Source organism: Notolepis coatsorum (assembly GCF_963971535.1).
Source record: "Notolepis coatsorum genome assembly, chromosome: 16".
Classification (NCBI taxonomy): domain Eukaryota; kingdom Metazoa; phylum Chordata; class Actinopteri; order Aulopiformes; family Paralepididae; genus Notolepis; species Notolepis coatsorum.
The window spans coordinates 89870293-89884819 of record NC_140180.1 but is presented as its reverse complement, the minus strand read 5'-3'; the positions used below and the strand labels follow the sequence as shown (position 1 = coordinate 89884819).

Genomic DNA, 14527 nt, shown 5'->3' with positions numbered 1-14527 from the left:
CCCTTGACGTGAATTTTTCAAACCTTCCACAACCTGACGATGCAGATAAAACGGGTTTTCTTTCTGTCAGCTGCCGTCTAGCCGCGTCTCGTCAGCCAGCGGCACTGAACAACAAATATTGACATACCCATGCTAGAGAGAGAGAGAGAGAGAGAGAGTGTGAGTGAGTGAGTGAGTGAGTGAGTGAGTGAGTGAGTGAGTGAGTGAGTGAGTGAGTGAGTGAGTGAGTGAGTGAGTGAGTGAGTGAGTGAGTGAGTGAGAGTGAGAGTGAGAGTGAGTGAGAGAGAGAGAACATACGTGTTTTGCACAGCCATGCTACATATTCTATTCCACTGTATTTATATTCTAATTTAGTGTATATGTTCTACTACATCCTGCACAATTGCACAGCCCTGTCCTGTATTCTATTCTATTGTATTTCTATTCAAATTTTGTCTATATATTCCATTTTATTTTATACTCCTTTAATTGTTTGTTAATGTCGCACCAAACGACCGAGACAAATTCCTTGTATGTGCAATAAAGACCTTTCTGATTCTGATTTAGGAAAGAAATCTTTGAATGAAAGAAAGAAAGACTCAACATATGTAAAGTTTAAGGATTATTACTGTAGTATTCAGGGATGAAAAACGTACTTGTCATAGTTAGTATTTCTTTTAAAACCAATGTTATGCAAAACTGTGTTGCCCAGATTTAACAAGCCCCGCCCCCCTTCGCAGGCGATGAAGAAGATATACAAGGCCTCTCAGAAGTACCCCGAGTGGAAGAGGAAGCACAACCCCAGCCTGAAGCCCTGGATGTTCCCGGAGCAGAACACGCTGCCCTGCATCAGCGCGGCCGACCTGACCCTCCAGCGGGCCGACTCGCTGGACAACATCGACGAGAGCTGCCTGAGCGAGGAGAAGGCCCACCACAGTGACGACGAGGAGACTTAACTCCAGAGAGACTCTCTCTCTCTCTCTCTCTCTCTCTCTCTGTCTCTGTCTCTCTCTCTCTCTCTCTCTCTCTCTCTCTCTCTCTCTCTCTCTCTCTCTCTCCTACTCTCTCTCTCTCTCTCCCTATGTCTCTCTCTCTCTCTCTCTCTCTCTCTCTCCCTATCTCTCCCTATGTCTCTCTCTCTCTCGCTCACTTTCTCTCTCTCTCACTCTCTCCCTATGTCTCTCTGTCTCAGCCAGACCTGGCCAAAACCATATTTGAATAAAAAGGCTCTAGATCAGCGCTTCTCAACTGGTGGCTCGGGGCCCTGAACAGAGGCCTCTTGCAGAATGTTTGGAACAGGCGCTAATGTGCGAAAGCGATGGTTGCTACGTGTTGATATGTTATATATATATATATATAATATATACAGTATATGAGAAATGCATCAACAAAAAATTATGTGTGTGTGTTTTTACTACTGGATCTTAAAACGAGGTACAAGTCTCGCTCTGTTTACCACGATGCAGAAATGTGAAAGTGGTTACCAGTGGTTACGGGCAGCCATGTTGGAAGGAAGAGCACTACGCTAGCAGTCCATGTGAGGCCTCTACTGGGTTCTGAGACATTCTACCAGGGTGGCGGAGACCAAAGGGAATGACGTGGGATCTAAGACGACGGGGTCGCGACTTTACGACCGAGGTTAAGTTTGAGTCCCTACGACCAGTTGAGAACAAAGATGGTGCTCTCAAACGCTTGTGTTTGAGAAACCATTGATGATTATAATGTTTGAGCTACTCTATTTTATAACTTTGTATTAAAGGGATACCAGTTAGTTTAATTTGATGTACTTTTTTCCCCCTCAATAGTCACTTCTCAAAATTGTCACTGACTGTGTACTACTGGTAGACGTTCTTGCAAGCTAGCTCACCTAGCGGGAGGTCCTATTGGTTTCAATGAGAAATGCTAACAATGCTAAATGACCTTCTTAGAGTACTGTAGCTAAAGGACACCCCCCATCTCTCATAATGTGACAAATGCCTGTTGAGGGAAAAAAACGAAATAATAAAAGAAATTCAGATGTGAAGGGATTCCTTTTTTCCTGACGCTGGACTAGCTTGTGGTATTGTTAAAGATCCACAGAAATGGCATTTACAGCATTGTGATTTTTTTTTTGGGCACATAGTGATAAATAGATGAGAACTAGGTGCAGACAAAAGAGGTAAAATGGAGGAAAAAACTGTTTTCATTACATGATGTTTAACAGTTACACTGCATTCAGATAGACTGCAAAGAGAAATGTAAGTCATGCTTTACTCACATGGGTTTGTCCGCCTGGCCTGAATAAACTGTCCGCCCACCTCCTCCGCCCACCTGCTCCCGGTGACCTTGCATGTTCGCACCGCCTCAGATTTCACCTTGTGGTCTATCTGAAAGCACTTACTATAATAAGACAAACGCCCCTTCCAACATTTGTTTTTCAACTACTGTTTTGCCTAGGTCTGCTCTCTGTACATAAAAGGTGTAGGTTCTCTGTGTGTGTGTGTAGGGAGTGTTGCTGTACTGTACATGTATGACTACCTAACTACTGTAAGATGTTAACTCTTTGACCCTCTGCATTTTTTGTCATTTTTAGTGGGTTATATACTACGGCTTTCTTTGAATTCAGATGGTTTATTGTTATTATTTTATTTATTAAAGGTTTTCAGGCTGTCACCTAAGTTGTGAAACAGCATGGTGAGTTGGGACAGACTGTGATGTGTTCTCCAATAGACTGAACACTTTTCTAGCTGCTCGGTGCCCGTGGTGGAAAGTAACTAAGTACTTTTACTCAAGTACTTAAGTAACATTTCGAGCTACTTGTACTTTACGTGAGTATTTTCATTTTAGGGAACTTTATACTTTGACTCCACTACATTTCAAAGGAAATATTGTACTTTTTACGCCACTTCATTTATCTGAACCCATTACTAGTTACTTTGAAGAAAAGGTTTTTGCATAGCAAACAGGGCAAAAATGTATGAAGATTATATACTTTCACATTTGAAGCCTGTCAATTTCAAGAGGACGTAATCAGAGCAGCGTAACTGGACCACATACCACTTTAACATGACCTTTAATCAGTATTTCTACTTTTACTTGAGTAAAGGAACTGTGTACTACTTCCACCACTGCTCGGTGCGGCCTGTGTGCAGAGAGTGACTCCATGGCTGCACATCATGTCCAGCCGCCGTCACGTGAAAACCTCGTTTAAAGTTAAAGGTCCCTGCCCAATGTATTTTACACCCTCCAACATTTTTCTATATTGAATAACAATTTGTATAAATACTGTATGTTTTTTTCAACACAAATTGTTCAATAAACTACTGAAAATCGCTTAGCAGCATCTCTACACTTTTACCCTCATTGAAAATGCGAGACTCTATGAATATGCAAATTAACAACAAGCACCCATTGATATTTACCATGGATTCCAAGTATGCAGTTTATATGCTGTCAAGACATGTCAATACCTACTCAGCTTTCTGTGTAGCTGAAGCTAAAGGTGTCAAGTCACCACACATTGGACCATGAGGGGTTCGACTTATTAGTGACATCACAGCAACTCAGATTTCAGGGAAGCACAGAGGAGCGCTCCTGTGTCATGCCTACGACACGCCTTCAAAGCCCCTTGTGTATTAGCCTATTCAATAATCAATGGGCATATCAGTCTGAAAATAGTTATTTCTGAACTTTTTATTCTATTTTATTTTAATATAAATGCGAGGTTTTCATCTGACGGCAAAGATTGAACCCTCTCTTGGTATCTCAAACAAATTGTCTTGTTTATTAGGATCCATCTCCAAGCATCAATGTAGTGGTGTTTTTAGCTTTTAAGTTTATGTCAATGTATGATTTAAATGTGAGCTTTCTAGGCAGGATAGCATTTCTAATGCTGCCGCTTGGTGGCCTATTCCTAAGTCTGCAGTGCCCTCCGGTGGTGAGATATTGTAACTGCATCACAGGAGTTCTAGAATTGTAGGTACAGTATAAAGTGTAAAGTGCACTATGCTGTTTTTTGGAGATGCATACATTATTTATATTTGCAGAGCCAGCAATCACGCTACAAAACACATTTACTATACACATAATTATTTGAATTATTCAATCGCATGTCAAATGAAAAAAAAAAGGTTTGAGGCATTGAACCAAATGTGTGAATATGTACGGATACGTCTTTATTTATTATTTTATTGCCGTTCTATATGCTATCGTGATAACTAATTATTATTTAATTAGCTCGATGTAACAAAGATCGTTTTCTCGTGATAACGGATTAATTAATTTCATTATCTCGATATAACCGAATACTTTTTATTTTGGTGGGATAATTATCCAGAACAATGTGCAGAACTCGGAGATGATTGCGAGCTGGTTCATGTGTGTGTATGTTGCTGAACACAGTCAACAACTTACTGGTAAATATTAACGTTAGGTTTAACGTCATCACGAGAGAACGACCTTTGTTTTCAATCAATCAATCAATTCAAATCAATCAATGTTATATTGAGATAATGAAATAGGTGTATCTTTGTTATCACGAGAAAGCGGACTTTGTTTTATTGAGATAACGTATCACGATAAAACGGCAATGCAATATTAAATAAAGACGTGGCCGTTATCGGATTCCGTAAATATGCCTTTTTAGAATTGTATATATTTTATAAACAATTGCGGGCCCCGCCATTGGAAACAACCGTGCAAATGTAACTTCTCAGGTGTTTATTCACTTGTGAAAGTAGACTAAAGTAGTATTATGTTATGATGAATTGAAAATGGGGGACCCTGATGTAAACAAGACGAAAGTCTTTCTCTGGTCTGCATCCCCTTAACAATTGTGTGTATTGAGCTGTACTGTACTGTACCCATTCTGCAATCTGTTAATAAAGTTTTCAATCAATCAATCAAAACCATCAAGTTGTTTTTCTTTCTACAAGCTGCATAAAGTAGTGCACCTTTAGAAACAAAGGACTGTGTCATTTTGATATAGGAAACATTACCTGAAGAAAGGCTATGGTTCACTTTCACTTCTTGGTGTCTTGTTAAGGCACCCTGTGGAGCTTTTCAACATGGTTGGGACCATGATGATGATGACAACAACAACAACAACAATAATACTATATAATAAATGTAAGGTAAACAGTATAGTGCTTTTCGTGAGAAATGCTTTACGGAAACAGTAAAAAATAAAAAAAAATAACACAAAATATCTCAACACGCATGAAGTATAAGGACTGGAGCTAGGATGACGAGGCCTTCCACGGAATGTTTGAAATGCCTGTTACTCTGTTAGTCTTAGTGATTAATACCTTTTAGCTAGTGATTCATTTGAGTGATTGTTGTCTGTTGCATCGGTTGATTCTTTGAAAACCCTATATAGGCACATCTCTCCAGGCAACAAAACACTTCCATCAAAATACGTATTGATCCTAGAATACTAGCTTTGTTCATTTGCTGGATGATATAGCGTAGAAAATGCAAAAAGGCAAAAAAACAACCTTGTTTCAATTAAAGTTCCTCACATTTTCATCTCAGAGGAACGTCTTTAGTCGAAGACAGACCTAAAGCTAGTAATAATAATGACACATACTACTACGCACATTCCTTGTGAAAAAGTATCATTGTAGAGGCGGCTGGGTGGCGCAGCGGACATTGCGCTCGTCACCAACGCAAGAGACACCGGGTTCGACTCCGGCTGTCGGCGTTGCCTCCGGCTTGGGCCAGTCGTCATACTAACTCAATTGGCAGAGTTAGCGGGTGGGAAGTCGATGGGTGGTAATCTGGATGTTGTGGACAGCGACTCCTACAGGTCGGTTGGGGGACGCCTGCACAGCAGAGACAGGAAATGGCGGGGGTAGTGTGAGCCTCCCACACGTTACACCTCGCCAATGAGAGTCCGCGCTGGCAGGTGAAAAGATGTGACAGGCTGCCTGTATCGGAGGGGACACGTGATGCAAGGCTTCTATCCTCCCTACAACCGGCGAGTGGGGGGCATATGCGAGCAACGTTCAAGACAGGGGAGGGGAGAATTGGCACAGCGGGTAATTGGGATGGGAGAAAAAAATAGAAAAAGTGGATAAAAAAAAATAAGTATCATTGTAGTTAGATGGTATTTTACCATGCTGGTATTACCGAGGTAATATGGTATTTCCATCATTTGTTCGGTCATTACCGTCATTGTAAATTAAGGAAATACCATGATATGTTTTTAGAAATACCATGTTTTTAGAAAATACCATGATACGCTTTTAGAAAATACCATGATGCGTTTCTCGAAAATACCATGATACATTTTTGTCAGCGATACTTTCCCATTATGTTGACTCGTTAACACATCTTTAGCATGTATGTTGGATTTAACACAACATGGATTGTCCCCTGCTAGACACATACAACGTTGGATAAAAGCGTCAGCTAAATGACTAAATGTAAATGTAATACAAACATGGTGAAAATGACAGCTCCTTTTAGTGTATTTTTTTTTAAGGACACTGTGGTATGTGGCTAAATGGGGGGGGGGGGGGGGGGTAATGAGACCAGCAGTCAAAATTCTTCTAAGGATGATAATATATAAAGGATATAAGGATGAAAATATATCAGCTCTGAGAGAAAGTGTCCTTACAGCCCTCTTATCAAGCAGACCGGCTGGATAACAACACATCCTGATTGACAGCGATGGCCTGTGGGAGTAGGTTCAGGCGGTCACGACGCATGTCCCTAAGAAAACCACAATCACCACACGGTGATGCCTTCTCAAGTCACTTCATAGCAATAATGTTTTTTTTTATTTACAGTAGTGCAGTACCCGTTCAAAACCTGGATATCATACAGTATATCTGTTCACATTAATGCCGAAAGACAAACGTCTTTCTCTGGTCTGCATCCCCTTAACAATTGTGTGTATTGAGCCGTACTGTATTGTACCCATTCTGCAATCTGTTAAATAAAGTTTTCATTCATTCATTCAAAGATCCTACTGCATCCTAAAGAAGGACTGTGTGGAAACGTTATAATCAACTCAAACCTCAGGGGAAAGGAGACAGTTGTGCATCTCATACATCCAGGCAATCTTTGTTCTTGAAACGTTTTTCTTCATCAATAAAGGCGTTGTTTTTTCTTCTATGAAACTCTTGGCTCTCCCTGTGGAAGTTATTTCATAGAACTATTTCAAACTAGGTGCAAATCAGTAGCTCTACCCTGACCCACGCAGTCTTAAAAGAACACACTGTAGGAATGCAGTAATGATAGCGTAGACGGAGTTGTGTTCCGATGCAAAAATACTATTACGCACTCTACTACAAACAACTCTTCCATTCATCTTTCACTCGTCTCTCTTTAACTACGTCATCCCCCGCTAAGGGTCACGGGAGATGTAGTAAACACCACAATAGGCTAGAATGCCGTGAATTATGTCCCAGTAGCCACTACACACGTCCCCCCAGAATTCACAAGAACTGGCCCCAAAAAACTGCCAGGGGCTCTGACGACCCGCCCATAACGACTCCGGTACCCCTGGGCCGGCACAGGAGACCGAGGCAGTGGTAAAGCAGTAGGCTGACACTTAACAGGCCTCGGACGGCAGGTCCGGGGGTCCGCCGGAGCTAGAGTAGGCGTCGGGACTGCCCTACCAGGGGGCGACCGCGGCGGGGCGGTTGGGCCAACTCAATGGGGCGGTCCAAATCCAGGTGAGCAGGCTTCAGGCGATCCACCGAGATCCGTTCTTCACTCCCCCCCATGTCAATGACAAAGGTCTTATCGCCTGCCTTCACAACCCGGTAAGGACCATCGTAGGGTGGCTGTAGGGGGCCTCGATGGGCGTCGCAGCGGATAAACACATACCCCGCTGCTTGCAGATCAGGCGGGACACGCACCTTCGGAACGCCGTGGCATGAGGTAGGGATGGGCAAGAAAGACTTGGCCTTGTCCAGCAGAGCATCCCGCTGTTCCAGTGCTGACCAGGAGACCGTAACACAGGGAAGAAAATCCCCTGGGACACGGAGGGGTTGGCCGTATACCAGCTCAGCCGAAGATGAAAGAAGGTCCTCCTTAGGTGCAGTATGGAGTCCCAGCATCACCCAAGGAAGTCTGTCGACCGAGCTGTCGCCCCGGAGATTGGCCTAAAAGAGCAACTTTCATCGACCGTGAAAGCTGGGTGATGATAGGCCGTAGTGCGGTGGAGGGAGACACCCAACTGCTGGGTAATGGAAGTCCATAACGCGGAAGTGAATTGGGCCCCTCGGTCAGAGGAAAGATCAGAGGGAACACCGAACCGGGCGACCCAGGTACTGATGAATGCGCGGGCCACGTCAGCTGTAGTAGTCGCAGTGAGTGGGACAGCCTCCGGCCAATGGGTGGCCCTGTCTACCATCGTCAGAAGGTGAATGTACCCCCTGGAGGGAGGAAGGGGTCCCACCAGATCCACGTTAATGTGGTCAAAACGCCTCTCAGGGACATTGAACCGCTCCAACGGGGCCTTAACATGCCGATGGACCTTCGCGCGTTGGCATGCCATGCAGGTCTGTGATGGTTTTCTGCCCGGGTGCGAGAGGCCATGGAGGGCCTCGAAAACGTGTTGTCTCCATGCATGTGGAACCACTGGCCGTGGCTGCGCCATAGATACATCACATAGCAGCGTCGTGCCATCATCAACGAAGGGGACGTCCGCCAACCGGAGGCCAGTAACCGCCGTCCTGCATGCCTGGATGTCCGGGTCTGAAACCTGATCCGCAGCCATACAGGCGTAATCAATGCCCAGGTGAACAGCACCGGTGGCGGCACGAGAGAGGCAGTCAGCCACGGGGTTGTCCTTCCCAGCCACATGCCGGATGTCAGTGGTGAACTCAGAGATGAAAGCCAGATGGCGTTGTTGCCTGGCAGACCACGGTTCAGACACCTTCGCCATAGCAAAAATCAATGGTTTGTGGTCTACAAAAACAGTGAAAGGGCGAGCCTCCAGCAGGAAACGGAAATGTCTGACTGCCAAGTACAGGGCGAGGAGCTCACGGTCAAAGGTGCTGTACTTCTGTTCGCTGGAACGGAGTTGTTGGCTGAAGAATGCCAGGGGTTGCCAAAATGCCATTGACCAACTGCTCGTAAAACGGCTCCAACGGCATAATCCGAGGCATCAGTTGTCAATGCCATGGGAGCCTCAGGCACGGGGTGCGTCAGCATGGTTGCGCTCGCAAGGGCCTCCTTGGTATCCGAGAACGCCTTTGACATGTCGTCGGACCAGGCAATGGCATGCTTGGGAGTCTTGCCCTTGAGAGCTCCATACAGGGGGCGCATTAGGTGGGCAGCATGAGGGATGAACCGATGATAGAAATTCACCATCCCCAGGAACTCCTGCAAGGCCATAACAGTGGGAGGGCGTGGGAGCTGCAGCACCGCTTCCACCTTTACTGGCAATGGGACTGCCCCAGCAGTAGTGATATAACTTATATATTGAAATTCTTTATTCGGAATAACCCCTTGAGATGTAGCATCTCGTTTTCGAGGGGCTCCTAACACAATACAACGCATGTACATTTTCAGAAAAAAGAAAAATAATAATAATAAAAACACACAAAAACATTGGACATCGAAACAGTCTACAACAACAAAATCAACTGAGAAATGACATTACAAAATAAGTAAACCAACATACAAGATCACAAAATAAACAAGACAAACAAAACAAAACACAAATCAAGCAAGGATAGGAATGGATTGTTACTTCGTACGAGATAAGTAGTGAAAGTCATGATAGTATGCAGTATATAAATGATAAAACTAAAAATGATAAACTAAAAATGATAAACTAAAAACATGTACATGTACTATGAAAGTAAGAAGACAGCGCATTTTTTAATAAATAAAAAGATGAGATGGAACGAGTATTTGCAGGTAAGTTATTCCAATCAGAAGGGGCTTTGAACAAAAAGGCTTTCTTGGCTGTTGCTTTTGAGAGTGTTGAAAGTGTAGGTATGCAAAAATAAAGTTGGCTAGAATGCCTTAAATAATAATTGGAATAATATGGAGTCAAGTATTGTTTTAGATATTGTGGATAATTAAGATGAATACATTTGAAAATAAATTGTAACCAGTGGCGCTGTCTTCTTACAGTGGGAGAGGGCAAATTCAGTGTTTCATACATTAGACAGTGATGAGTTGTAAAAGGGCATCCAAGAGCAAATCTGCATAATTTATTGTAAGATGTATTGAGAGGAATGAGATTTGTTTTGGATGCAACCTGGTAGACAATATCTGCATAATCCATAAATGGCAAAATAAGTTGAATTACAAGCTTTTTTCTAACAGAAAAAGTTAAGCAGTTTCTGGAGCGGTAGAGAATACCCACACTAAGATTAATTTTTCTTACAATATGATCAATGTGACACTTAAATGATAATTCAGAGTCAAGCCAAACACCCAAGTATTTTGTGTGTTCGACTCTTTGCAAAGGTGTACCATCTAAACTATGAATAGCACATAACCGAGATTTGGCTTTAGATTTGATGCACTGGGGAGTACCAAAGATCATTGTATATGATTTGCTTTTGTTAAGTAGTAATTTGTTAGCAGCTAGCCAATGTTGCAAGGAATTAAAATCAGATTGCAGAGCTAATTCAATGTGTGATAGAGTAGATTTGGAGTGATGTGGTGGCCAAGGAAGTCCATGGCAGGCAGTCCAAACTGACACTTTGCTGGGTTGATGATTAATCTATGCTCTCTGAGGCGACTGAAGAGGAGACAGAGGTGTGTTAGGTGTTCTGCCTTGGATGTGCTGGCTACCAGGATATCGTCTAGATAGACGAACACGAAAGACAGGTTGTGCAGCATGGCGTCCATTAACCTCTGAAAGGTCTGAGCAGCATTTTTTAGGCCAAAAGGCATCCTCAGAAATTCAAAGAGTCCAAATGGGGTTATAACTGGCGTCTTGGGGATGTCCTGAGGGCTAACCGGCACCTGGTGGTATCCTCTCACCAGATCCACCTTCGAAAAAACAGACACGCCAGCTAGGTGGGCTGAAAAATCTTGTATGTGTGGAACCGGGTAACGATCAGGTGTAGTGGCGTCATTAAGGCGTCGGTAGTCGCCACACGGACGCTAGCCGCCGTTAGCCTTTGGAACGAGATGGAGAGGCGGGGCCCAAGGACTGTCGGAACGACAAATGATGCCCAGTCCCTCCATGGAGGCAAACTCATTCTTAGCGATGGTGAGCCGGCGATTCCCCACGTCTACCAAGAGACTGTTGGCGCAGAGAAAGTCAGCGCCTAGGAGGGGAGTGGACACCTTGGCCAACACGAAATCCCAGGTGAAACGCAAAGCATAATGCCACGGTGCTTTGCCAAATGTAGGGATCGCACTGCCATTGGCAGCTTCAAGGGCGGGGCCCCGTCTCGCTGAGTGGAAGTCCTGAGTGGACGCCGGCAGCACGCTCACCTGGGCACCCGTGTCACATAAAAAACGGCGGCCGGAGAGTGAGTCGGTGATGCACAGCATGCCTGCAGGATGGCCAACACTCACGGCTGCTAATGAGTGGCAGCCAGTGCGTTTCCCGACCCACTGTAGTTACATGGTGGCGGACACTTCTTAGCTTTGTTCCCAAACTTTGCGTGGTAAAAACACAACCCAGACGGCCTCACCCGGCGGGGCATAGCCACGGCAGAGATAGAGTGGTTGGAACCCCTGTTCATCAATGGTGTAGGCCGATGCTGCCAAACACCTCTTCCCAGCTGAGCTAACAATATACTCGTTATCACCATACATAACGCTTATATTGAAACACGTTGACATTAGGGCCGTTCTTTCAACCTAAAATGCACTTTCTTCAACCTCGAACCTAAATTCCTTAGCAACCCGTGTTACCAAGTAAACAAATCACGGAACAATAGCCAATTAGCCCGCACCAGCCTAGTACTAGTAACGTTAGCTCCCGGAACGATGGCCAGTTAGCCCGCACCAGCCTAGTACTAGTAACGTTAGCTCCCGGAACGATGGCCAGTTAGCCCGCACCAGCCTACTACTACTAACGTTAGCTCCCGGAACGATGGCCAGTTAGCCCGCACCAGCCTACTACTACTAACGTTAGCTCCCGGAACGATGGCCAGTTAGCCCGCACCAGCCTACTACTACTAACGTTAGCTCCCGGAACGATGGCCAGTTAGCCCGCACCAGCCTACTACTACTAACGTTAGCTCCCGGAACGATATCCAGTTAGCCCGCACCAGCCTACTACTACTAACGTTAGCTCCCGGAACGATGGCCAGTTAGCCCGCACCAGCGTACTACTACTAACGTTAGCTCCCGGAACGATATCCAGTTAGCCCGCACCAGCCTACTACTACTAACGTTAGCTCCCGGAACGATGGCCAGTTAGCCCGCACCAGCCAGGTACCAACGCTAGCTCACAGAACGATGGCCACGTAACCCTCTGCTGGCGCGTGCTGTGCACTACAATCAACTCCGTGTCAGTGTAATAGCAGTCTGTGATGTCACGGTATTGAGAATCATACCGGCGGGATTTCGAAATATCCTGGTATACCGTAATACCGTCATACCGCCCAGGCCTAACAAGAAGATAGATACCAGTTTCCTCTCTGTGCGTTCAGTAGAAAGCTATCTGGCTGGATGCCTAGGCTAACCGGTCATGTCCGCTTCCATTCATTGTGCTAAGCTAGGCTAACATGCAGCCAGATAGCTTTCTACTGAACGCACAGAGAGGAAACTGGTATCTATCTTCTTATCTTCTTGTCTCTCTCTGGAGAAGACGGTAAGCTAATTTCCCAAAATGTTGGCATGTTCCTTTAAAGGACCGGTATTGTTGAAGTTATGAAGTCAAGAATGATTTGGAAACCATGCACACACATTTAAAAAAAAAAAAAAAAAAAAAAAAAAAAAAAAAAAAAGACTGGACGTGGTCCTTTAAGTCAGCGTGTCTCGAAGTTCCCATTTCTCTTGAGATGGTCCACCTTGGAGTTCTTAACTTAAGTACAGAGTAGCTCCCGTTTCTACCATTGTGTTTGTTTTTCCTCTGGTGATAAAGGAAAGCTCTATGCGCTGCCGTGTCCTTCTTTCATACATAAAAAATGCAGCTGGGGTCCAAATCCTCCACAGGCTGTATTGTCTCAGGCACTTCCTGCTTCCCGTCTACATCAGTCAGATTGTTGTTTCGGCAACAGGAGAGGAAACGCCGCCGCTGTCCAGCCTCTCTCACGACGAGGCGGCCTCGTTTTGGCCTCACAGACACACTCAGGATCGGAGAGTAAGCCATTACATATCAGCATTACAGCGTTGTAGTCCAGTCACTAAATCTCGAGGTCGAGTCGCGAGTCCCCAGTGTTCGAGTCTAAGTCCGAGTCACCAAAGAAGAGCCAGAGTCGAGTCCCCATTACCCGAGTCCGAGTCCAAATCATCGAGGTTGAGTCCACTCTGCCAGTCAAAGAGCTGACGTACAAATAAAAAAAAATATCTACATTAAACATAAATGACACAGTGGTCACCATTATTTACTTTGTGACACAATAGCCAAACAAATGCACTAGCCATCAATACCTTATGCCAAATGATTAGGGCCTATTACAAAAAAATAAATAAATAACTGCTTATCAATTAACAAGTCCGAGTCCTCGTCTGCACCTTCCGAGTCCGAATGCATGCAGTCGATGCTCGAGTCCAAGTCCGAGTCATCAGTGCTCAAGTCGAGTCACGAGTCCTGGACTCAAGTACTACAGCACTGCCAGCATTACAGTCGGCTAATCGGATTACAGAAAACTGTGCTACTGTGATGAATTAGAAAACCGTTAACCCTGTGAGGTGTGATTTACTCTGAATTCTTCCTTGGAATTCTAGAACTTTCCATGGCTGTTGTGACATCATCGTTAGCACGTTAGAGGACAGGTTTCCCAGGCTCTATTTATAGATGGTCTGGCATGATGTTGACTACAGGTCATAATATCACAGATCGCTTTAGTATTGAGGAACTTAAGCATGTTTGTTGCATCCTCTCACAGGCTCCTTCAAAAACCCTGACCCGTGTCATTCTCCAAAACGGGAGCTCACAGTGTAATTGGATGTGTCTTCATATGTTCTGAGGAAACTGTCGCAAACCGCATGGTGCATCAAAAGTAAAAAAAATCAAATCAAATGTATTTGTAAAGCCCGAAATCACAAGGCAATGCCCCCATGGGCTGTACAAGTCTTCTTTGAACAAGTCAAGAAGAAACATCACAATAAATCAAGAACAACAAACCACCATAAAATCCAAATATGCGACACTCCCAGACATTCCCCAATGAAGATAAGAAAAAACTCACAAAATACCTAACAATAGGAAAAAAGCACCACAGGCGACGTGGAGGAGAGAAACCTCAGATGGGCTGTTCAAAGGGGGTCCCCTAACTTGGATGTCAGTGTCAAAGGTTATGAGTTTCATAGGCCAGCTACGCATGTCACTGGACAACATACATAACACCAGGCCTAGGAAAATCATTATAATATGCTAAATATAGCATTTAGCATTTTTTGATTATATATTAGATTAGATTTAGACTATTGGATGATTAGATTATATAATGCATATATTTAGCATTTA

The 14527-nt window shown here is 44.3% G+C and overlaps 1 protein-coding gene across 1 annotated transcript in view; it reads left to right on the top strand.

Annotated features, from left to right (window-relative positions):
• The window catches only part of stard15 (StAR-related lipid transfer (START) domain containing 15), a 77194-nt gene extending 73904 nt beyond the window's left edge, over positions 1 to 3290 (top strand). The window contains exon 6 of the mRNA XM_084332443.1: positions 720 to 3290. Coding sequence (XP_084188569.1) covers positions 720 to 935 — 216 coding nt within the window. The 3' untranslated portion in view covers positions 936 to 3290. The remainder of the gene's footprint in view (positions 1 to 719) is intronic.
• The last annotated feature ends 11237 nt before the right edge of the window (positions 3291 to 14527 follow it).